The sequence below is a fragment of the Cavia porcellus genome, unplaced genomic scaffold (genome assembly GCF_034190915.1).
Source record: "Cavia porcellus strain 051 isolate PalLab524CR breed Dunkin Hartley unplaced genomic scaffold, mCavPor4.1 scaffold_32, whole genome shotgun sequence".
NCBI lineage: Eukaryota > Metazoa > Chordata > Mammalia > Rodentia > Caviidae > Cavia > Cavia porcellus.
This window is the reverse complement of record NW_026947515.1, coordinates 29,923,193-29,945,221: the sequence shown is the minus strand read 5'-3', so window position 1 is coordinate 29,945,221 and position 22,029 is coordinate 29,923,193. Positions and strand designations below refer to the sequence as shown.

The following is a 22,029-nucleotide window of genomic DNA, read 5'->3' as shown; positions in this document are numbered from 1 at the left end:
GCAGGTAGCCAGTGTGCCCTCCCCTCTTGCAGCAGGCCTGCTGGAGTCAGAGGATCCACTGCCAGCCGCTGGAGCCCGGGCTGCAATGCTGGCCAGCCTAGCTTGGCAGTCTGATCAATGCATGTTACTTTAGCAGTGGGAGATAAGAGATTTGTAATCCCAGTACTTGAAAGGCTGACGCAGGAGGGACACCATGAGTGTGAGGCCAGCCTAAACTACATAGTGCATGAGACCCTGTCTCAAAAACCTAAATAGAACTGGGCACAGTGGCACACGCCTGTAATCCCAGCTCTCAGGAGACTGAGGCAGGCCGATCATTGCAAGTTCAAGACCAGCCTGAGTTACAAAGTGAGTTCAAGGCCAGCCTGAACTGCATTGCAAGACCTTGTCTCAAAAAGACAAACAAAAAACACGATCAAACCAACAAAATCAAAACTCACACCTAAATAAAATAAAATAAGTAACAGTGGCCTCAGGAAGGGGAAGAAAACACCAACAGCCAGATGTGGTGGCACATTCCAATAATCCTAGTACCCTGGGAGGCTGAAGCAGGAGGACTGTAAATTCAAATTCAGTTCAGGAAACTTAGTGACACCCTATCTCAAAACAAAACAAAAAAATGTGGGGGCTGGGGATTTAGCTCAGCGGCATAAGCGCCTGCCTTGCAAGCAGGCAGTCGTGAGTTCGATCCCTGGTACCGATAAAAACGAAAAAAAAGACAAAAAAAAAAAAAAAAAATGTGGCAAGCACGAGGTCCTGAGTTTGACGCTTGGTACCAAAAAAAAAAAAAAAAAAGCTGGTAACTAAACAGGGGGAAACCTCCTATCCAAACCCACTTGGCTGCCTTATACTAGGTCCTGCTGTGCCTTTGGGGACATCACCAGCTGTGGGCCCTACACACAGGGAGCTGAAGAGCATCTGTAGGCCCTCAGCTGGCCCAACTGGGGGGGGGGAGGAGCAAGAGATAAGACTGAGCCTGGGAAGGCCTAGGCCACACCACCACATGACCCATCCGGACAACAGACTCGGACACACCAGCCTCAACAGTGTATTTTCCTCAGCAGCCACCAGAGGAGCAGCACTGACTGGTGACCTCTGGAGGGGCCTGCAGGGCTCCATACTAGCTGCGCTGCCCTCCCTCCCTATCACAATAGGGCTGTCCTGCCCCTCCCAAATGGGCTTGGCCACTAGCGCCTGTCACTCCAACTCTCCAAGTCCCTGTTCAGGAGCCTGGTGCTGGGAGTGGAGTGGGCTGGTGTGGGTGGGCAGGGCCTCACCCAGGTACCAGGGACTCCAGTCTATAAGTCCTTACAGTGGATACTATTCTAGAACCACGGTGCCGCCCACTGCTTCCAGGGCCGCCTTGATCTTTTCAGCCTCGGCTTTGGCGACGTTGGCTTTGATTTCCTGGGGTAGGGACTCCACTAGCTTCTTTGCCTGCCAGAGAAAGCAGAGTCAGGAGTGGGTCCCTGACTGCCCGACTGTGCCCCCACCGCAAGTGCCCAGTGCCTGAGAAAGGTCAGTGCACGCGTGTGGAGAGGGGCCCGGGCACAGCACCCACCTGGACAAGGTTGATACCCTGGATGTAGTTCTTGATCTCCTTAATCAGCTTCACTTTGTCCACAGGCTTTGCCTCTGTCAGGCGCACGGTGAAATGTGTGCGTTCTTTCGGTTTGGGCAGGTCTTCCTCCTCTGCCGCCTTGGGGAGCAGGAATGGGACACAAGGAGAAAGGACAGGTGAGGCCGGCACACTCACTGCTGGGCTGCCCCACTAGAATGTGCAGCAAGGCCAGGTCAGTCCCTGGCTTCTGCCCAGCAAAGCCTAGGCAGCAGATGAGGGTCCCCATGGTCAATCCTGAGACCCTCCAGTGTGTGTCTCCCCTAAGCCCTGGTCACGGCCCAAACTTGGGTCGTTCACCCTCTCGTCTGCTCAGACCTCTCTTTGGTCAGTTGTACTTCTCACTCCTTAAAATCTTAACCTATGAGGCAGAGGTGAGTAATAAAAAAGTCCTGTATAGCTAAAACAGTTATGGGAAAGTAGTGTTACTTAGTTCTCAGAGAAGTACAAGCCCATTCATGTAACTGATAAACACTTTTATTTATTTATTTATTTTAAATTCTTTTTTCTATATTTTCAATAGTGAGATAAACACTTTTTTTTGAGATAGCAGTCCCACTAAGTTGGCAAGCTGATCAAGAGATCTGTCTGCTTCAGCTTCTCCAGTGCCAGGATTACAGGTACATACCACTGCTCCTGCTCCTGACAATGAAGCAGTGGGACCTAGTGCCCCCACAAGTAGTCTGTATGTCCCACAGCCCGGCAGTCTGAGCATGATGCCCATTGGTTTGCGTTGTGCTGCTCTGTAACACAGTCTGGTCTTGAATTCACAATTCCCTGCCTCAGCTTTCTGAGTGTTGATACTACAGGTGTCCCCAGCCTCCTACAAGTTATTAGTGGCACACCATTCATTCACTTCAGATGATGGGTCACACAGTGAACATTACCCTGGTTCTAAGTGTCCAGCCTGAATCTAATCAGTCTCAGTGTACGCATGTGTGTGTCTTGGGGTGCTAGGGATGGAACTTAAGGCCTGGTTCATGCCAGACAGAGACCCCTCCCACTACTAAGTTACACCCTAGCCCAGTAACAGTAAACATTTTAGAGCTTTCACTAATAAACAACTGTTGTGATATGCATACCATAAATTTGCCACCACTCCCATAGCTAATCAGCCTTTAAAACAACCTTCCAGCTGGACATGATGGCACAAGCCTGTAATTTCAGTACCCAGGAGGCTGAGGCAGGACAACTGCAGTGAGTTTGAGCCCAACCCGATCTACATTGTGAGTTCAAGACATGAGATCCTGCTTACAAAAAGACAAAAAACAAAAAACAAAATAAACAAAAAAAGAAAATCCAAGATGGGTGTGGTGGCACACCCCTGTAATCCCAGCAGTCGGGAGGCTAAGGCAGGAGGATCACTGCAAATCTGAGACCAGTTTGGGCTACAAAGTGAGCCCATGGCCAGCCTGAACTGCATAATGAGACCCTGTCTCAAAAAGAAAGAAAAAAAGGAAACTCAACAAAGAAACACCAAAACCAAAACAAACAACCATCTTCCATTTTTAGAAGGGGAGTGTGACATATTTCCTAGATTCTAGAAACATTACCTATCCCCAGTTTAGTGCTCTGGATTCCCCTGTAGGGGAAGCGCGTGGGAGCAGGGACCCAGACAAGAGACTTGCCCCTAAGTGGACAATCAAACATTACAGGTGGTTTCTTTTTGAGACAAGACTTCACTATGCAGTTCAGGCTGGCACTGAACTTTCAGCAAACCTACTGCTTCAGCCTACCAAGATTTCAGATGCCTGGCAGGTTGGCTGGGTTTCTTTTAGGCATCCCAAAACAGCTCCCGGACAGTCAGGAGATGGAGCAGCCCACTGCCTCCCCCTTGCTCCTTCCAGCCCGTCTATGGAGTGGCCTGAGGGCCCCTGTGACTGCCAGCTCCTCTGACTACTTTCTTAACTTCCTCCATGCCACCTCCTTAAATAAGGCTTTCCTTGCAATTCCAACTCTTCAACTTAAAACTTATTTCCTACTTTCTCTCTCTCTCCTTTTTATTTATTTTTACTTTTTGAGATGGGGTTTCACTATACAGTCCAGGCTGCCCCCAAACTCACTTTGTAGTCCGGGCTGGCCTTGAACTCACAGTGATCCTCCTATCTCAGCCTCCTGAGTGCTGGGATTATGGGGCTGTGACACCACACCTGGTTCCATTATTTCCTACTTTTTCAATGTATTTATAACATTTTGTTGGATGCAACTTCTATCACTCTTTAGCTTTCTGTCTACTTCCCTCCATTAGAAACATGTTTTTCATAGGCCCAGCAAGGTCACTGGGGCTGCAGGGAGCCCATGGAGAGAACATGCAGACATGCAACTCTAGGATCCAAGAAAAAGACAAGAGAAATGGGCTCCATCACTGAGTGTAGAGTTGAAGCGGGCACACAGAAATTACCCCTTTCTGCCCAGGACCACAGCTGGGGTTACCTCAGGAGCTGCTGCAGCAGGGACGGCACCAGGCATCATGCTACCCATTGGCATAAGGCCAACATCCTGGATCTTCAACGTTTTCTGCAGGGACAGAGAAGTCTCAGTATACGGCTGTCAGTACCCAAACGTACTCATGGAGCATAAGTTTGGCTTTGTCTTCACACCTGGGAAGTCACAGAAGCTCCTATACCTCATGCCAGTCCCTCATCTGTGCCAACATCTTCCCATTACCTTCAGAAGTTCATTGAGGTCTGAGATCTCCAGGAGCGTAAGGCTGGCGATGTCCTGGACCAACTGTTGGATCTTGGGAGGGTATTCCTTGGGGGCATTATCCAGGGGTGCACTGGCTAGCGCCTCACCCCTTCGGTGGCTACTGCTCCTCAGTTGCCGCGCAGCACAGACATCTGGTACCTGCTGCCTAGTCCCCCCGAAATAGCTGTCAGCCTTGCAAGGTAGAGAGGAGCGCAATTCCCAGGAGGTCCAAGCGCTCCAGTCTATCACCGCCAGGGAGGGAAACCACTTTGTTCTTGGGGCCCAACTAGGGTTTCCAAACTACTTTAGATCCTTCGGAGACCCTCAAAAGCCCAAGTAATTACGTGCAGGAATGCTACCCCCAAACGGCAGGTAAAGTGAACTCATTAAACCAGTGTGAATTATGAAGTCAGACGATTGCCAAACGGGGACCCCCTCTACTGCCTGCACGAGTGGGGCTCTGTCTGTGGAATCTGGGGCTCACTGGGATCCGAGGTTCCAAGGTCGCCTGCGCCAAGCGGCCTTACCAGCGTCCCGTGGGCCGAGCCCGGGAAGGTGGCTGTACGCCCGTCACCCACTCCGCTCCGACCTATCCCAGCCTGCTGGCCCATTCTGGCGCCCAGGACCCCGCGGTACCTGACGAGGCAAAGCGCGGCGCCCCGAAGCCCAAGGCACGGGCCCCACAGGCGGCAGGTAGCCGCCGGTAGCATCTCTCTGCGGGAGGGAAGGTCACACGAGGCTCCGAGCGGAGGGGACGCTCTAGCCGCAAGCAGACGCTCCAGACGGCTGCTCTAGCCGCGAGGCCTCCAGGCATTCGAGCTGGGGAGGGCCTCTCTATCCGCCAAGGCAGCGGAGCATACGAGTAGGGAAGGTCTCTCGACCCGCCCCCTGCACTTTTTCTGACTCGAGATTACCCACAAACCGGCGCGCCGTGCAGGCGCACACGCAGATGTGGGCGGTGTCGGCTGGAAGGTGTTTTTATCTCCCAGCGAGCCCGCCAGGTTTCCGTTTCCGGGGTTGAGCTTGTCCCCCGCTTAGCCGAAGCACTGATCTACTTGGATTCGGCCCGCAGCTAGAGACGCCTAGATGTCCCTGACCCAAAGAGGCGAAGCTGGAACCTCCCAAGAAGTTCATGATTAGCCGGCTCACGCCTGTAATCCCAGCACTCCGGAGGCTGAGGCAGGAGGATTGTTGAGAATTCGAGACCAGCCTGAGCTACAGAGCTCAAGGCCAGCCTGAACTGCCTAGTGAGACCCTGTCTCTGAGCAGAGATCCCAGGTTCGAGCTACAGCCTGGGTCAATTTGGTGAGAGCCAGTCTCGAACCACTAAGGATTGGCGCGGATCTCAGATGCATCCTGAACCAGATAGCATTCTAGAGGCCTGGAGCCCACCTGGTTAGTAAGCAATATGGCACTGCCTCACATGTCCACATGCAAAGACTGGCTTAGCCTGGGGATGATTTGGAGAGCTCTGAGAGAGCAGCAGACTGCCTGCTGTGGCTTGAATGGCGTCACTGAAACCCATCGGGAGGCACTGAGGTGGAAGGTGGATGGGTAGGGTCCATTCATGGGATAGAGGTTGGCTGTAAAAAGCCCATTTGATGTTATCTCTTGGGCATACTGTTATGCCTTGTGATGCTGTGTACCTGATGGGACCTGCAGTGTCCCCGCCTTAAGACAGGCTTCAACAGACAAGGGCCCTTAATTTTGGACCTCCTAATTTCCAGAACTCCGTAATCAATTTCTTGTAGTTTCTTATGGTAATAGAAAATACACCAAGATACTACCTGTGTGAGGCTCTGGACTGGGGACCTACACACCACATCCTATGGCCCAAAGCTAAGTTGGCTGCCCATCCGAAGACTCATACACACTTTGAAATACATTTTATTATCGCTGTTCTGCACCAGAGAGATGACGACGGCTGAGAAGCAGAGAAGCTACAGATGGCTGAAACTTCCACCCTGCTGTGGAGTGATGACCAAGAGGTCCCTGCTGAGGGGCTGGCACCACACCTAGACACCACACCCAACTCTCCGTGGGACAGCAGGCTGTGCTTCTCAAAGGCGCCAACACACAGGGCTGGACAGTTCCCCAAGAAGGTCCTTCCCTTCCACCATCCCTTTCCAAGGCCCAGCCCTGGGGACAAGTCACAGACCACGTCAGGATCAAAGCAGGGAGCCAGTGACAAGCAGCCAGTAGGCTGAGGACAGGAGAGTTGGGACAAGGGCCCACTCCTGGCTCACAGAGAGGGGATACTACAAGGATCAAGGGGAGGAGGTTAGGAAGACACAGGCGGGTTTGGGTGACAGGTAGTGTTACTCGGGATAGCAGTTTCCCTGCCCAGCATCAGTCGAAGGAGATGAGCTGGGCTTCACTGCCTTGTGCTGCTGCAGGCGGCCCCTGCACAGGTGGTTGCTGGGCGACAGGAGCCTGCTGCTGGGGCGGGCCACCAGAGGGCGCCATCTAAGGGGGTAAGCAGACATGGACCTCGGCATCCCTCTGCTGCACATCAGCAAGCTCCCACAGCCTGCTGCTCTAGTGTACAGTGCAAGTAGGCATGTGTCTGTCTAGATCTAAGTTCTGTCTGCTGAGAAGAGGCCTCGAGCATAAATTTGGGAACTGGCCTGAGAAGACTCCGTGGGAATCAGGGACCCACCCTCACCAGTGATGTCTAAGGCTGTCAGGCTGGGCAGGGCTCACCTGCTGGTACACGGGCTGCTGCCCTGCAATGTAGGGCTGCTGCGGTGGCAGAGATGCATCCTGGCCAGGAAGGGTGGTCATGAGATTCTGTGGAGAGTGAAAGAAAGCCTGACCCTGGGAGGCTGGTAGCCTCCAGGAGAGCCCTGAGGACTGTGCTAAGCAGCGGGCTCCTCACCTGCATGCTGTATGGCTGGTAGCCCAGGGAAACCGATTGGCTGCCCACATAGCCCATGGTGCCAGATGGTGGAGGCTGGGAGATGGCTGGGAGGCTCTGTGGGGCCTGGGAAGCCACGTTCTGTGAAGGAAGTGGTGATGTGGGGACCAGGTGTAAGCAGGGCCCAGGGAGGAGGGAAGTGGGCACTCCTACCTGATAGCCTGCGGCTGGGCTGGGCTGGTAGGTGGAGTAGGCAGAGCTAGGGGCAGGTCCAGCCTGGGCCTGGGGGGCCGCCTGTGTCCCCGGAGGCCCTGCTGGGTACATGTAGGCGCTCACCATGTTGGGATCTGCCACAAACAAGAGCCTATTCAGCCACAAGGTGGGAGGTGGGAAGGTGCAAGGCGCACTTCTCTTGAGATTTTCTTTTTCGTAACTTTTAGAGCCAAGCACATTCACATCTCATATTCTCACAAAAGGACAATAAAGTTGGCAGGGATGGGTGTAGACTGTAAGCAGGACAAAATCAACAAATGAACTGTCTGAAAGAACAGATGGTCACACTGAAGGGGCTTGGGACAGCTGACAGCTTGAGTCTGCTGTGCTGCACTTGGATCCATGATCTCAGGCTGAAAAGACTGCAGACCCACATCGAACCCTGGCTGGGGCCCTTCGCAGTGGCCAAGCATTCCAGAAGTGACATTCTGTTACACTAAAAATGAGCAAGTAGACTATAGGTGGGTTACCTGCTGCAGTGCCAGGCATGCTGGGGTAGGGGCTGGTGGCAGGGGCTGGCTGGCTCATGTACACGCTGTGCATAGGGGAGCTCTCCACCGAGCCTGCTGGGCTGAAGGTGCCAGGGAAGCTGGTTGGGCCTGAAGGCTGGTACAGCACACCTCCAGCTGTGGGCATGGCCTGGAGCTGAGGGCAGAGGCAGGGCAGTGAGCTGAATGCAAGGATACATACCTGTCATCCCAGCTTTGCTGCAGGCTCCTGCAGGAAGACAGCAGCAAGGCCTGTTTGTACCACTTAAATTGAGCAAGACTCTGGGTCTCACAAAAAACAAAGCTAGGAATGGTGGCGCACACCTATAATCACAGCACTCAGGAGGCTAAGACAGGGAGGTCTCTGTGAGTTCAAAGCCAACCTCAACTATGTACCAAGATCCTGTTTCAGAAACCAAAAAGGAGCGGAGGAAAGCTTGAGATGCAGCTGTGGTGGAGCATGCATGGGTTTGACCATGTGGTGGAGCATGCATAAACAATAGGTGGCAGTGAGACAAGTCCTTGGGGACAAGGTAGGGAGGGCCACACATGCCTGGGCATAGGGCAGGGGAAAGGCGGGCATCTGAGCACGCATCTGGACAGTCTGCTTCTGCTGCTCCAGGCGCATCTGCCTCTCTTTCTCCTGCTCCTGCAAGCGCTGGATGGCCAGCTGCCTCTGTACCTCCAGGTACTCCTGCACCAAACAAGGTGGTGGTCAGGTGGGCAACACGCAGCCCTTGCAGACAGCCAGCCCTCGCAGTGTGCCTAGCCAGCACTGCACCTGCTTCTTCTGCCGCATGATCTCCAGCTTCTGAGCCAGCTGGATCTGGCGCTGGCGCTCGGCCTCCTCAGCTGCCCGGCGCAGCTTTTCCCGGTGCTCCTCTCGCAGGGCACTCAGTGCCCCCCGCGCATCTCGGATCTGTGCCAACTTGTCCTGCAGCCCTTCATAGTACACTGTGGTCAGACAGAAGGGCAACCTTGGCCATCCAGTATAGACAGGTAGGGTGGCAGAACTGGGCCTCTGTAGTCATCTGGCCCTGGCAATCAGTAAGGCTCAGCCCTCTCAGCAGGGCTTGGGATGGGAGGGGGCAGACACTCCCGTGCCTGGCACCTCAGACCACCACCCACTGAGATCCTCTGGGGGCACCTGTGGCCTCAGTTTGGGTCAGGTAAGGGAACCCAGCTCCTTGGGGTCAGGTCCTGTGTCCCAGGAACAACCAGAGCCCAGCGCCTAAAGCTGCTCATGGAACCCCACATCTGCAGGAGCCGAGGCCCTGCAGGTACATACACCGGCGCTCATCCAGCTGGTTGAGCAGCTCCAGCAGCTGCGGGTGCATGCTGTTGATGGACTGGAAGAGCGAGAGCACGGCCGAGTCATTGGTGATGCTGCGGCCCCGCATGTGGTTGCTCTTCATGCGGTTGACGAAGGTGGTGACAGCATTCTGCAGGGCCTTCAGGAACTGCTCATGGCTTTCTTCCGACTCACCGTTCTGGTATTGCTGCAGGGACACAAATGGGGTGGTCCAACAGCCTCTCCCAGGGCAGGCCCAAGCAGCTTCATGCCTACTCTTCGGAGAGCCTGGAGCAAACAGGTCTACACACAAAGAAATGCGGGCTCTTGTCCACAGCACAGGGACAGCCAGGATGGACCTGCTCTAGAGCTCCCTGCCTTGGCATTACAGCCCTAGTCTGACAGGACAAAGCTCAGAAGCCCCGGGAGAGGCAGGATTTATCTGGATGGGTCTGAGCTGCCCAGAACATCTGGATCCAAACCATAGCCAGAACGACTGGACCCCAGACCACAGCCCCATGCAGCCAGGTTTAGTGGTGCAGAGCCACTACACTGGCCTAGCCAACTGCCCTGCAGCCCTGCCTGCCAGGGCTCCCTGCCCTAAAGAAACCCACAGCCTACCTCACTAAAAGCCGTGCCAGAAGAGGTTATGGGCTGAGTGTCTGTCTCTGGGAGGGGAACCTGGAAGAGAGTAGAGGGTCAGGGGCCCTCCTGCCTGGCCTGGCCCTCCCCTAGGGAGTAGGGACCAGCCCAGAGACAGCGTCACCTCCACGACGCTGGTGGGGACCACATGCCCCTCTCCCGGCTGAGCAGCTGCCTCTGTCAGGGGTGCAGGTGCAGATGGTGTGGGGCTCTTCCGTGCTTCCTCCTGCTTTTTCTCCCAGTAGTTCCGGTTGAGGTACCGCGCGAGCTGCACAGCAACAGGAAGGCATCACTTATGGAGGCCAGGAGGCCAGAGGACAGTACCTACTGTCAGGATCCTTACCTCAGGGTCGATGTCCTCAGCCAGAGGTGCTGACGAGTTCTGGGGAGGCAAGGACGGTCTGAGGCCGAGGGGAAGTTTTATGGTCATAAGCAGCGGCTCAGGCAGGGACCAGAGAGCACCAAAGAACAGCAAATCCCAGTATGGCCAATGCCACAACGCCTTCGCTCTCAGGCTCCTACTGAAATAGGTGTCTAAGTGTGCTCTTTCCTTCTCTCAAACAGCGTAAGCTTAAGAGTGTAAAGAGGCTGTGAAAGGGCTGCACAGCAGTGGATTCCATGACTGTGACACTTGGCCAGTGTCACAGGGGCTCCTGGGAGTGTCTGGGTCTATAATCAGGACATTTGGCCTGGCCTTGCCCAGCTGTCTTGAGGTCCTGCTGTCAGCTGGAGAGGAAAGAGGCTCCACTCAGCCAGTAGTGGTCTGGCTATTCTGCAGCTCCACAGGGCTCACAAGTGCCTTCCTGTACCTATCACACGTTCTCCCTGTCACAGAGGGGGTTGAGGCTAGAGTGAGGAGTATAAGGGATGTGAGGGGGCATGGGACAGACAAACTGTTGGCACAGCAGCCTCAGTGTGCTCAGCCCCAGTGGGAGCCTTGGAGGAGTGCCAACACCAAGTCAGCCTGCCACGCAAACAGTGCGCTCACCACAGGGGAGGAGTACAGGCTGCTGGCGGGGGGCGCTGACGATGCCAGGGGCGTGGGCTCCGCCTTGGGGTGTGCTGTATATGTTGACTTCTGTCTCTAAAGCAGAAGAAGAAAGAGGTGTCACTCAGGGCCCAGGTGGCACAGGAAGGGTGGAGCCTGAGTACAACTCTGGTCCCCCAGCATCTGTCTCCTGCAGCATCTCCAGCATAACCTGGGTCCCTCCTTGAAGCCAGTCCCCACTGCTCACCAGCCTCTCTTTCTCTTCAGCCTCTGACTGTGACAGGGCCAGGGCCAGCTGCAACTCCTCCTCCTCCTGCAGAGCCGTCTCATCCCGCTTGGGAGGCAGCTGAGGACGGCAGGCAGCGTGAGGGGGGTTACCAGGGGAGAGGCACACGGCGAGGGCGGGGGCAGGTACCTGAGACTGCTGTGACAGGGGGCTGGTCAGGTATTCTGGCGGCAGGTCAGTAGTGGCAGTGGCCTTTCCTTCCGCTTTCCTGGAGGCAGAGTGGGACACTACAGGTGACCATGTATTGATGCCAGCCCTGCACCAGTGAAGTCTTCAACCAGCCCGCTGTTCTTCCCCCACACTGTGCCATCAAGCGATGACAGCACCACCCCAAGCACCTGTCACCTGATGGCTGTACGCTAGGGGGCAGCAAGAAGGATGTGCAGCTTTAGGACACGCAGCTACAGGGAACCTGGGTCACAGCCTGAGCCTTGGTCCTCCCAGAAACACAGCCTCCAAACCTCTGCGAGACCAAGCTACACACACCTCCAACTTCCTTAAGTACCCGGATGCTGCCTAGAAAGGGATGCTATCTGGGGTCCTCCCTGGGACTAGTGGTGGGCCTCATCCCCAGAAGGTGTTGGGGAGGTCCGATGATGGAACTGGTGGGGTTGGAGAAACCACAGAGGGTCTCCCTGCACAAGGGCGACGCTGGACACCTGCGGCAGAGCAGGCACCGCCACCAATGTTCGGAGAAACAATGACACTGTGACTGCCTCAGAGGACTCACACATGGAAGTGTCTCAGCACAAAGGGCCATGTACAACTCACTTGCACATTTAGAATAAAACACTTGCACATTTAGAATAAAACACGAATGTGTGTGAACACACACGTACCCACACACACCAGTGTGCCGGCAGGAGAACAATCTAATCAACGTGGCAAAATTCCGGCCTCAGAGGAATCCTGGCAAAGGGTACATGCATCCATGTTCTTGATATTACATTTTCAACTTTTCTCCAAGTTTTACTGCCAAAAGTTAGTTAAAATCCAGGCCCAGAGCAGTGCCATATGCCTGTAATTCCAGCACTCAGGAAGCTGAGGCAGGAGATCACTACAAAAATTTGAAGTCTGAATTACATAGTTACCCTGCTTCAAAAAAAAAATCTAAAGAAACCAAAATCAAACAGTAACTGGTCTGCAGGAGTAATCACATAGTGTCCTGAGACCACAGTACCTACCCGCCTCCTGCCCAAGGGTTTAGGATAGCAAAGGGGGCACAGCTGCCCCAGGTTTGCTCTCAACTCTGTCCCTGCCAGTCAGTACCCCATGAGCCTTCCTAGGTCCACAGTCCCAGGGTGCGTGGCCAGATTAGAAGGGGCCCCATCGAGCCTACAGGGACTCACTTGTTCAGCTGCTCATAGCAGGGCTCACAAACGCGCACCTCTTTCTCGATGCCAAACTTGGGGATAGTGGAGTACTTGGAGGAGCACTTCCCACAGAAGATCTGCCCGCAAGCACGGCAGTGGTGCTGTAAGAGGTGCAGCACAGGCCTGGTTACGGGGCCTTCATGGGCCCATCGGCCACAAAGGAAACCCTTCAGCCCTCCAAGCCAGGCACTCACCTTGCGGGTCACCACCCCAAACTGCACTCTGCATCGGTGGCACTCCTCAGCGTCCACCCAGTCAGGGGCCTAGGGGAGCAACAGAGTTAGGACCACACAGCCCTGCTCCCCTGCAAAGCGCCCCTTTATCCCACAGTCAGGAAAGACTGAGATCCAGGCATGGCAGGAGCTTGCCTCATTTCCTCAGAACAGCCAGCCCCAAGCCCCGAGACTCACTCTCTCCGCAGCAAACATAGCATCACTCTCCTTGAATTCTGGAAAGACGTGCCCTATAGAGAAGAGGGTGGTCAGCTGCTTCCTGACTACTGACATCTGCCTCCCCAACCAGAACTATGCAGGGTCTGCTGGGCCCCAAACCCAACAAATATCTCCAAGCACATCCTGAACCCACTGTCCCTCTCTCTGTAAACCTATCAGCTCTCCTGGACCACCCATGACAGCCGGAGCAATATAAGAGGCCAAGAATGTGCGCCTTGGCAACCAGCGCCTGGCCTAAACCCGCAGTGATGTCCTGCCACACACATCAGCACCAATCCCCAGGGCAGCCCTTCTCTGGGCATGTGCTACCTGTAGGCCCTTGCAGCAACCTCACTGGTTCTGGTCCCAGTGCCTCTGAACTCCCAAGAGTCCTCTGCAGAAGGCATCAGGGCCTAGCTGGTTCCCGCCTATGTTCAAACCTTGGCACACAGGGCACCTCCTAGTGAGGCCTGCCTTGACAGCTCGTCCTACACTGCCTACACCAGGAGCCACATCGATGACCTGTACCTGCCCGTGAACTTTGGACCATGTACAGTCAGGGGTCACTCTCCACCCTCACCCTATGGGGTGGGAGGTCCAGAAAGTAGAAGCTTCTCTTCCAGAACATCACCTTCCCACAATGGGCTCCCACTTCAAGTCCCTCAGTGAGATCCAGCTTAACCTCCCACCTGGCATCACTAAGTGCCCAGTGGTGTGGCCCTGTAGCTCCTGATGGCCATGTTCCCTTCCTCAGACCACAGCCTGTCCCCTGCCCCTACTTACCCTCCACCTTCATGATCTGATAGGTGTCCTGGACCACCTTGTACTTGGGCTCATTCCTGAAGGCATGTGCCCAGGCCTGGATCAGGTACAGAATCTTATTTCGGACGTTCACTTCTACCTGCCTCTGCAGAACAGGGAGAGGGTGGGGGAGGACATAGGACAGTTGAGATAGCAGAGGTCTCTACGTGATAAGGGGGCTGCCACAGAGGCCCAGAAGGGTCCTTGGGTGGAACTTGGGGGCCAGGAACCCACCTGTCCCCAGGCCCCGAGTGAACCCTCACACATTTATACTTAGTCAGGGCTACAGCTCTTCTAGGCCCACGACTGCATCTCTTTCCCCTTTCTCCACAGGACCCTGAAGAGTCATGGGTTCCCACAGGTCCACAACTGTCTCTCTTCCCCTGGGGCTGGTCAGCCTCTAAATGGCAGGCCCAACCATAGAGCTTTACTTCAGGGCTGAGAAAATAGTGGCAGTGAGGCCAGCACAGCCTAGAAGGGGCATCCAGGTGACCTCACACAGAGGGACTCCACATCCTTGTGGCCACCATCCCCACCAGGTGCAGCCCAGTGCCAAGTATAGTGCTCCCTCAGGAGGCCATGACAGCCAATGCTGGGGACAGGGCAGGACGAAAGCAGCATTAAGGAAACAAGAGGCATGAGCTGCCCTCTACCACCTGGTCACCAGTGGTTCCTGTTACAGCCTTGTCCCCGTTAGTGGTGACTGCAGCAGGACCTGCAGCAGGAGAACACAGTGCTCCTCCATCCAAATCCTAACCAGGCCTGACCCTGCTTAGCTCTGGAAGTCAGACAAGACTGGGCGCATTCAGGGTGGGATGGCCACAGACCCCAGCACTTCTCCAGCCAAGATGGCACAAGCAACTGAAAAATGTCCCACTGAGGGCCTCTGAGGAGCCCAGCTGTCAGTGTGGGCCCTGAGGCGAGTGGGCTCTAGTCACTATGAATCTCCCATGAGATCACAGGTCAGCCCTGGGTCCCAGCATACAGGATACTGTTTGGATAGGACACCTTTCCACATCAAGCAAGGACCATACCACTCCTGCTATGCATCACTGGTCCCATCACAATTTCTGCAGGTGGCTCCAGGACAATCTCCCAGGGATCCAGAAATCTGTTTCTCCTTCAAGGAAGGAGGGTGGGAATCCCATCCCCCTCATCTCTACCCCAAGGGGGTTCCTTGCTCTGCCTTCTGTGCTGACTCCCCCACTCCTCAGACCCCTCCGATCCCAAAGGACTGCTCTGGCACTCCTCTGCTCATACATCTAGCAACTGCCACCACTGTCTCTGCCCACCAGGAACACCCATTGCCCTTCAAGATTCAGCTCCAAACCCTGCCTCTAAGTCTTCACCAGCCCCTCAAGAAGAGCAGGTGGGGGCTGTGGATTTAGCTCAGTGGTGTAAGCGCCTGCTTGCAAGCATGAGGTTCTGAGTTCAATCTCTGGTACCACACACACACACACAAAAGAAGCGCAGCTCTCTTTCCTTGGGCCCCAGCACCTTCTGTTGAAGCTCAACTTTGCCAGACTGGCCCGCAAGGGTCTACCTCCCCCTGGGTCTGAGTGTGGTCAGCACAGAGAACATGTACATTCTCTTCACATCCACTGCTATGCCCAGTGCTGTTTGTGTTACAGGACTCCAACTAACACTTGGGAAAGCAGTGCTGACTATGCCTTCCCCCACCCTCTTATGACTCTGCAGGGCACCTACCTTCAGCAGCTCCTTCAGTTCCTCCATGGTTTGCTTGTTGGCCACCTCATCATGGACTGTCTGGCCACAGTTCTTCACCACAGACTCCATGACCTGAGGACCCCAAGGAAGAGAAGAAGTGGGACAACGGTCACAGCAGGGCCCTTTGCTCCAGTGAGAAGGCAGGCCCAACAGCTTCTCAGGCCAGCTGCCAAGTTAGGAACCCAAGCAGCAGCTTCAGACCCACGCAGCAACCTTATACCATGATCCTTCTCATGCATATGTGGGTGCCAAAAACAGCGTGAGACAGCAGACCTCAGAGCTTTACCTATGGACCACACTCAGTGAAGCAGCACCGTCACTCCATCCCCTGCTACTCAGTGGCATGGTTCACAACTGCACTGCAGGCTACAAGGAATTCCACTGCGTGCCCAGGAAGGTTAGCAGGGCTGTCTGACTATTAGGGTAGGGTGGGGGACTCTTGGAGCTGAAGCCAAGAAAACATGCATGGGGGTCTAGTTACCTCCAGGGCATACAAGGCCACATGTGGATTCTTGTCATTGACTTTCTTCTTGATGGAATTTACAGCATATTTTGCTCTGAAAGAAAAAGAACACGGGTGGGGCTGGGGATTTAGCTCAGCGGCGTAAGTGCTGAGCAGGCAGTTGTGAGTTCGATCCCTGGTACCGATAAAAAGGAAAAAGACAAAAATAAAAAATAAAAAAAGAAAAAGAACACGGCAACAGCAGGAAAAACAAAACAAAACCAAAAACAAAACAAAACAAAACAAAACAAAATAAAAACTGTCCTAGCAAGTCAGATGACAAACTTCCTATCATCTTGGTCCTTTCAACTCTCTTAAGCAAATGTCAACACAACTAGGTGCTTCTAAGCAGCACAGAGATTGTCCCAAGAGATTGCCATTCCCAACATGTAGACCATCTGACTGCCCACATGAGGGGCTCATTGACCAGCTAAGGCTTAGAAACTGGTGGACACCACAAAGTGACCCCAGCACTATGCAAGGCTATCCCTATGCTTTGGAGTAAAAGTCCTCCTTACTTACTGTGTGTCCCCCTGGCGGATTAGGTCACAGATCTGCAGGATCGACTCCCAGTCAGTTTCCAGCAGAAGTTGGCTGGTGGCTTTGTCTGCAGGAAAGACACTGTTCTGGGGCTTGCTTGGCTGTGATTCCCTAGGTTGCCCCTCCCAAGCCCAGTAACAGGGAAACAGGACTCACTTTTTAGACATTTAAACCAAACCAAAACCACAGGCAAACCCTCCAGACGCACACTGACTGCTGTAGAAGTGCCATTCTTCCCAGACAGCAAATGGAGTGAAAACCACAGAAAATGTCTGTTGCATGCTTGATACACACGAGGTGCCACTCCAAACATTGTGAAAACTTTATCAATTTCCACACAACCTCATGAACTAGGTACTATCTTCATCTGCTCTGCAGATGACGAAAACAAGCAGGCTGAGGCACGAAGATCACTTCTGGGCCAGCCTGGACTACAAAGTGAGTTCAAGGACAGCCTGAACTGCATAACAAAACCCTGTCTCAAAAAAGACAAAAAATCAAACGAACCAAAACCAAACAAAACGAAACAAAAAATTAAGAGGTGAGGTGACAGCCCTGTCTCAGCTTGACATACTCTCAGCTTGACACACACAGGATTCACTCTGAAACACCAGGCTCTGTATATTTTTTTTACTGTTACCTGCCTTCTCCTAGTCCCTACTTTCAGATGCTTTGCCCCTTTCATTAGGCAAGCCTTGGAGAGATGACTGGCAGAGTCCAGTCCTCTACAGGTGCTTCCCGTGGGGGAAGCAGAACTAATCTCCAAGGATCCCCAACTAACACATCTTGTCTCCATGTCCCTGTCACCTCCAACACAGACACTGCAGTGCTACCCGCTGAACCCTGCCTGCATCACCCTCCTCAAACATGCCAACAACTTAATAACATGTGTCTGCCTTTGATACTGACTCCAAAAGCATCTGAATTCATCCTCAAAGTACTGAGCCACTTCATAAGGCTACATGTCCCAAGAACGAGAAAAGTGTGTTTCTCCTCAAAAACCAGGAACAGGCAGACCAGGACAGACCGTAACAACACCTGGCCCCTATCCCAAGACAGAGCACATTGTCCCAAAGGGGGTGGACTTGGATGTCCTGAAATTTGCAGTCTTCTGGAAGGTCAGACAGAATCAGACAGTACAGCCAACGAAGGCAGGAAAGGATTCCCAAATCTTCGTCACTTCCAGAGCCAGGGAACACGCGGGGCTGGCCCGGTACCCAGGAAACAGCCTCCAAGGGGCTCAAAAGATCCAGGGAAGACACTACTGGCTCCACCCATCGATCAATATTCAGTTCGAGGTCCCGTGTTAGGTTCAAATCAGAGTCACCCACTTCGTGACTCAGGACTTGGGCCAGATGGTCTGTTGCTGTCAGAGGCGGATGAAGCTAGGTCCCGCGCCAACCCGCGCACTGCCGCGCTAACTAGCACCCAGGGGACGCGGCGCCAGGCCGAGCAGGGCCAGCCACACCCGAGGCCCACAGTCGGCGCCACGCACTCCGGAGGCGCCCAGCGTAGGAGCTGTGTATGGGCCAGACTGTTCCCCGAGGGCCCGGAGGTCGCGCCGGGAAGAAAAGTGAGCAGCCAGACTGCTGGCCCTGCGTGGCATGTTACCTAGGAGACGCTCGAAGGTGCCGCTCCCTCGTCCCATGGTGACCCCGGACTGGACAGACGCTGCCAGCGCTCCTTCACTCCGAGCTGGCGCGCCCTTCAACTTCCGCTTCCGCCTTCCGCAGGCAGCGCGCGCACGCGCACACCGGCGCATCGCCTATAGAGTCGCGAGGCGACGAATCCTTCAGCAAGCCAGCGGAGGCTGGGTACTGATTGGCCTGCTCTGGGGGAGGCCGTGAATCCAGAGAAGCGACAAGCCGTTCGAAAGCGAGCTCTGTCCAGTAAGAGCGGGACAAGACGGGCCTTGATCGTTGCGGCCCCGAGCTACGGGTGGCCAGTGGCGCGGGGACAGGAATGTGTCTTCTGCTGGGGGCTCCGGGAGTCGGGAAGACGCTGCTGGTGAAACGCTTGCAGAATATCCTTCCGCGTCGTACAGCATGCGAGGGCACCCTGGGAGGGCAGGGGACCACTAGGGGTTGGCCGGCACGAGAACTCAGTCCTGTGCTGCGCTCAGGTCCTTGACCGCCCGTACAGTTGTGCTCCCCGGATTGTAAGGGCGACCTGGGGGACCCTCCCTCTACGCAGCCCACGGTAGGTTTCTGCCTTTCGCGGGTCGAAGAAGGGCTGCCTTTTCGGTTTGCAAAACGCCTCAGGCTTCTTCGAGGGGAAGCCACTTTGCCGCCTGTTGGTGTGATCTGGACGGCCTCCGGGAGCGAGGAGCAGAATCTCCAAGAAATGAAGTCCTGCCGCTAGACCGAGCGGAGCCTGGCGGGGCATCCAGGTCGTTCTCCCGCGGCACGTCCCACGCACCTCCCGACAGACCTCTTTCTCTATCGCCCCTACCGTAGATCCTCCCGGTGGGCATGGTTCCAGAATCCCAGGAAGCTGCCTTTGTCTTTCTTGGTGGGGTTTTGCCTTTAGGCCTGAGACCTTGGAGAACTGGGCTTCCAGGGTTAAAGCCACAGTGTGCATTGCTGTTTCGGAGTTCAGGATTCCCTTGCTTGTGCAGTATTTATACCGTGGGTTTTCCCACAGGTGGGCACCAACCTTACTGACATTATGGCCCCAAGAAAGATCACCATCCGAGAACTCGGGGGGTGCATGGGCCCCATCTGGTCCAGTTACTGTGGAAACTGCCATTCACTTCTGGTGGGTCATTATCCCTTGGACTCCCTTTAGGAAATTATCTGTATCCCTTGAGCTGTCAAATCCTGGACCCTGCTGTTCATAGTATGGGGTTTAGGGTACCAGAGTATAGCTAAATAACAAAGCACCTGCCTGGCAAGTACAGGATCCTGAGTTCGAGTCCTGAGACCAAAAGAAAGAAAAGTTAGTAAAAGAATGGAATTTGGGTTCTGTGGTGACAGTACTAGTCAAGGAAACAGGCTACACTTGTTCCTTTATGGGCAGGAGTCCTATTTCTGGTGATTTGAGCTGATGTCACAGCTCTGGGAAGACTTGACAGTAGTCTGTTTTGTAGGCATAGGCCTGTGGGTGAATCCTACATTTGTTTGATTTCTGTATCTCTCTGGCTGATCCCATTCTGGTAAGTCCCATACCCTACGTTATGAGGTGGAGAATTGATGGCCACAAGAATACAGACTTCTGTGTAGGTGGAAACCAGCAAGTGACACCAGGTCATCCTCATACAACTCATTTCCCCAGCTTTTGTGTACCCTCAAAGCCCTTCATTTAAAAATTATTGTTGGTGGGCTGGCACAGTTGCTTGTTTGGCAAGCACAAGGTTGTAAGTTCAATCCTGGTACCTAAATAAATAAATAAAAGTTGTTGTTGGGTCTGGCGGGTATAGTTTAGTGGTACAGTGTTTGCCTAGCTTTCAAAGCCCTAAGCTTCAGCCCCAGTACTGCAAAAGTCATTGTCCTCTTCCTGAGCCAGGTGCAGAATGCCCAGGTGAGGAAGTTGGCCATGACTCTCTTCCATCACAGGATGTTGCTGATGTTTTTCTCCTTCCCCAGTTCATGATGGATGCCTCTAACCCCACCCAGCTCTCTGCATCCTGCGTGCAGCTCTTGGGTCTCCTTTCTGCACAACAGCTGTCATACGCATCAGTTCTGATTCTCTTCAATAAAATGTATGGGTCTGCAGGCTAAGAGGAATATGCGGCTGGGGTTAGGGGACAGTTGGGAAGAATCCCAGGGAGGGGTTTTTTGGGGTGTAGCCAAGTACATGGGTCTAGAATAAGGGGGGTACAACCAGGGATTGAGCAGGTTTGTGACAGCCACCACTCTGATGGCACTTCTTTAACTACAGTGACCTACCCTGCTACATGACCATGGAGGAGATTCGATCATTAATCAGGCTTCCAGACATCATTGCTTGTGCCAAGCAGAACATCACCATAGCAGAAATCAGTGCCCACAAAGGCACTGGCTTGACTGAGGTACTGTGCTGGCTCCAGAATCAGCACAGAAGCAGCAGCTGACAAGGGGAGAAGTGTGGCTGCCCCACTGGCACACAGGCAGCAGGCGGAGGATGGCATTGCTTGACTCTTGATGGTTTGTTCTGAGAGGGGTGAACAACCCAGCATCACTCAAGATGCTAGGGCTCCTTGCTGTAGGGCTCCTTGCTGAGCTGCATCGGAGGGTACCTGAGATACCCAGGCTACAAAAGCTGCTGACACCTGGCCTCTGAAAAAGAGTATTCCCAGGGCTGAGATGAGGACTGACCTGTTGGTGACTGGGTGTCCTGTTGTCATCCTGCAGTGGTACCACTGAGACTTCTTCCAAGAAAATACTTCCTTGGACATGCTATGCCAATCATTGTGTGTCACCCACAATTATAGATTTAGTCCCTGTCCCATTGGTACTGTAAGAACTGGAAAGCATGATCACAGTGACACTATATGACAAAAGACAAAGCATTAACAGACTTTTTAAATCAAAGTTTTGCATGGCATGAGAGCCTTCAATGAAGATCTGAAGATCCAGGGAAAAGAGTTTTTACAATGTTCAGGTTCCAATCGGATGGACAGTAATGTGGAAATGCCACTGGGCCAGGTAGATGGCACATAGCTATTATCACAGTACTCAGGAGCCTGAGGCAGGCTAATCATTGTAAGTTTGAGGCTGCCTGGACTACATAGTTCAAGGCCAGCCTGAACTAAATAATGAGATCCTATCTCAAAAACTACAGTGAGAGCCAGGCATGGTGGTGTGCCCCTGCAATCCCAGCACTTGGAGACAGGTAGGGGAATCACTGTGAGTTAAGACCAGCCTGAACTACATAGTGAGGCTCTCTTAAAAAGACCAAAAAAAAAAAAAAAGTATATAATTATGTATAAAAACAAGCAAACTACCAAAAGAAGGAAAAGAAATGAGATGCAACTGACCAGTAGGGTGTTATCAAATGCTAATAGATGGGGGGTAGGAAAGAGGGCCCTTGATCTCCAGCATTCCTTCCCTTGTGTATGGGGTAAGATTCCCCTAAAATAAAGACTGTTGGGTGGCTGTAAATTTTGTGACTTGTTTTTGGGGCAGGAGCTTTTCCTTCTATATCTTGCTTTAAGAATTCTGGTTTCTGTGACTCGAAGGTGGGATGAGGGGCAGGGATGAAGATGTAAGAGAAGGCCAGCAAGACTGTTTTGTTTCTTGAGAAAAGGTCTTGCTATGTAGTTCTGGCTAGCCTCCTGAATCAGCCTCCAGAGTGCTGATTACAGACGTGTGCCATGCCTGCTTATTTTTGGTTTTTTGAAGAACTACAAGGTCTCCCTAGTATTCATGCTGGATTTGAACTCACTCTGTAGCCCTGGATGGCCTCAACCATGTAGAGAGCGATCCTCTGACCTCACCCTGCATACCTGACTGAGACCTTGTTTCTGAGACCCTCCCAGTCTTCAGCTCAAAGTACAGATGACAAGTGCCATACCTCTGGGTTTTGTGTGCTGATCTCTGATAA

The 22,029-nt window shown here is 53.6% G+C and overlaps 3 protein-coding genes across 14 annotated transcripts; 1 reads left to right on the top strand and 2 right to left on the bottom strand.

The window, feature by feature from the left end:
- Window positions 1-1,025: 1,025 nt before the first annotated feature.
- Window positions 1,026-5,167, bottom strand: Mrpl12 (mitochondrial ribosomal protein L12). 2 transcript variants are annotated; one of them, XM_063241989.1, is made up of 5 exons: window positions 4,834-5,167; window positions 4,286-4,498; window positions 4,052-4,135; window positions 1,562-1,699; window positions 1,026-1,437 (listed from the first exon to the last, which is right to left on the bottom strand). In XM_063241989.1, exons 1-5 carry the CDS (start codon window positions 5,014-5,016, stop codon window positions 1,321-1,323), a joined length of 735 nt encoding a protein of 244 aa, XP_063098059.1. In that variant the 5' UTR covers window positions 5,017-5,167; the 3' UTR covers window positions 1,026-1,320. The 2 variants fall into 2 exon arrangements, with proteins under 2 accessions (XP_063098059.1, XP_003464948.2); XM_003464900.5 differs by having other exon boundaries at window positions 4,286-4,472; window positions 4,943-5,157.
- A 1,008-nt stretch (window positions 5,168-6,175) lies between these two features.
- Hgs (hepatocyte growth factor-regulated tyrosine kinase substrate) lies at window positions 6,176-18,275 on the bottom strand. 7 transcript variants are annotated; one of them, XM_063241980.1, is made up of 22 exons: window positions 18,118-18,275; window positions 16,489-16,573; window positions 15,946-16,021; window positions 15,444-15,536; window positions 13,719-13,842; window positions 12,915-12,967; window positions 12,699-12,767; window positions 12,481-12,605; window positions 11,261-11,339; window positions 11,093-11,191; window positions 10,846-10,941; window positions 10,201-10,239; window positions 9,982-10,125; window positions 9,837-9,896; window positions 9,213-9,423; window positions 8,706-8,878; window positions 8,478-8,618; window positions 7,907-8,081; window positions 7,377-7,510; window positions 7,185-7,304; window positions 7,010-7,117; window positions 6,176-6,772 (listed from the first exon to the last, which is right to left on the bottom strand). In XM_063241980.1, exons 1-22 carry the CDS (start codon window positions 18,266-18,268, stop codon window positions 6,656-6,658), a joined length of 2,472 nt encoding a protein of 823 aa, XP_063098050.1. In that variant the 5' UTR covers window positions 18,269-18,275; the 3' UTR covers window positions 6,176-6,655. The 7 variants fall into 7 exon arrangements, with proteins under 7 accessions (XP_063098050.1, XP_003464854.2, XP_013002618.2 ...); XM_003464806.5 differs by having other exon boundaries at window positions 7,010-7,096; XM_013147164.3 differs by having other exon boundaries at window positions 7,010-7,069.
- Arl16 (ADP ribosylation factor like GTPase 16) lies at window positions 18,261-21,587 on the top strand. Of its 5 annotated transcripts, none has more exons than XM_063241991.1 (5): window positions 18,350-18,530; window positions 18,648-18,705; window positions 19,150-19,263; window positions 20,091-20,206; window positions 20,386-21,587. In XM_063241991.1, exons 1-5 carry the CDS (start codon window positions 18,469-18,471, stop codon window positions 20,555-20,557), a joined length of 522 nt encoding a protein of 173 aa, XP_063098061.1. In that variant the 5' UTR covers window positions 18,350-18,468; the 3' UTR covers window positions 20,558-21,587. The 5 variants fall into 5 exon arrangements, with proteins under 5 accessions (XP_063098065.1, XP_063098062.1, XP_063098063.1 ...); XM_063241990.1 differs by having other exon boundaries at window positions 20,061-20,206; XM_063241995.1 differs by lacking the exon at window positions 18,648-18,705 and having other exon boundaries at window positions 18,261-18,395.
- The last annotated feature ends 442 nt before the right edge of the window (window positions 21,588-22,029 follow it).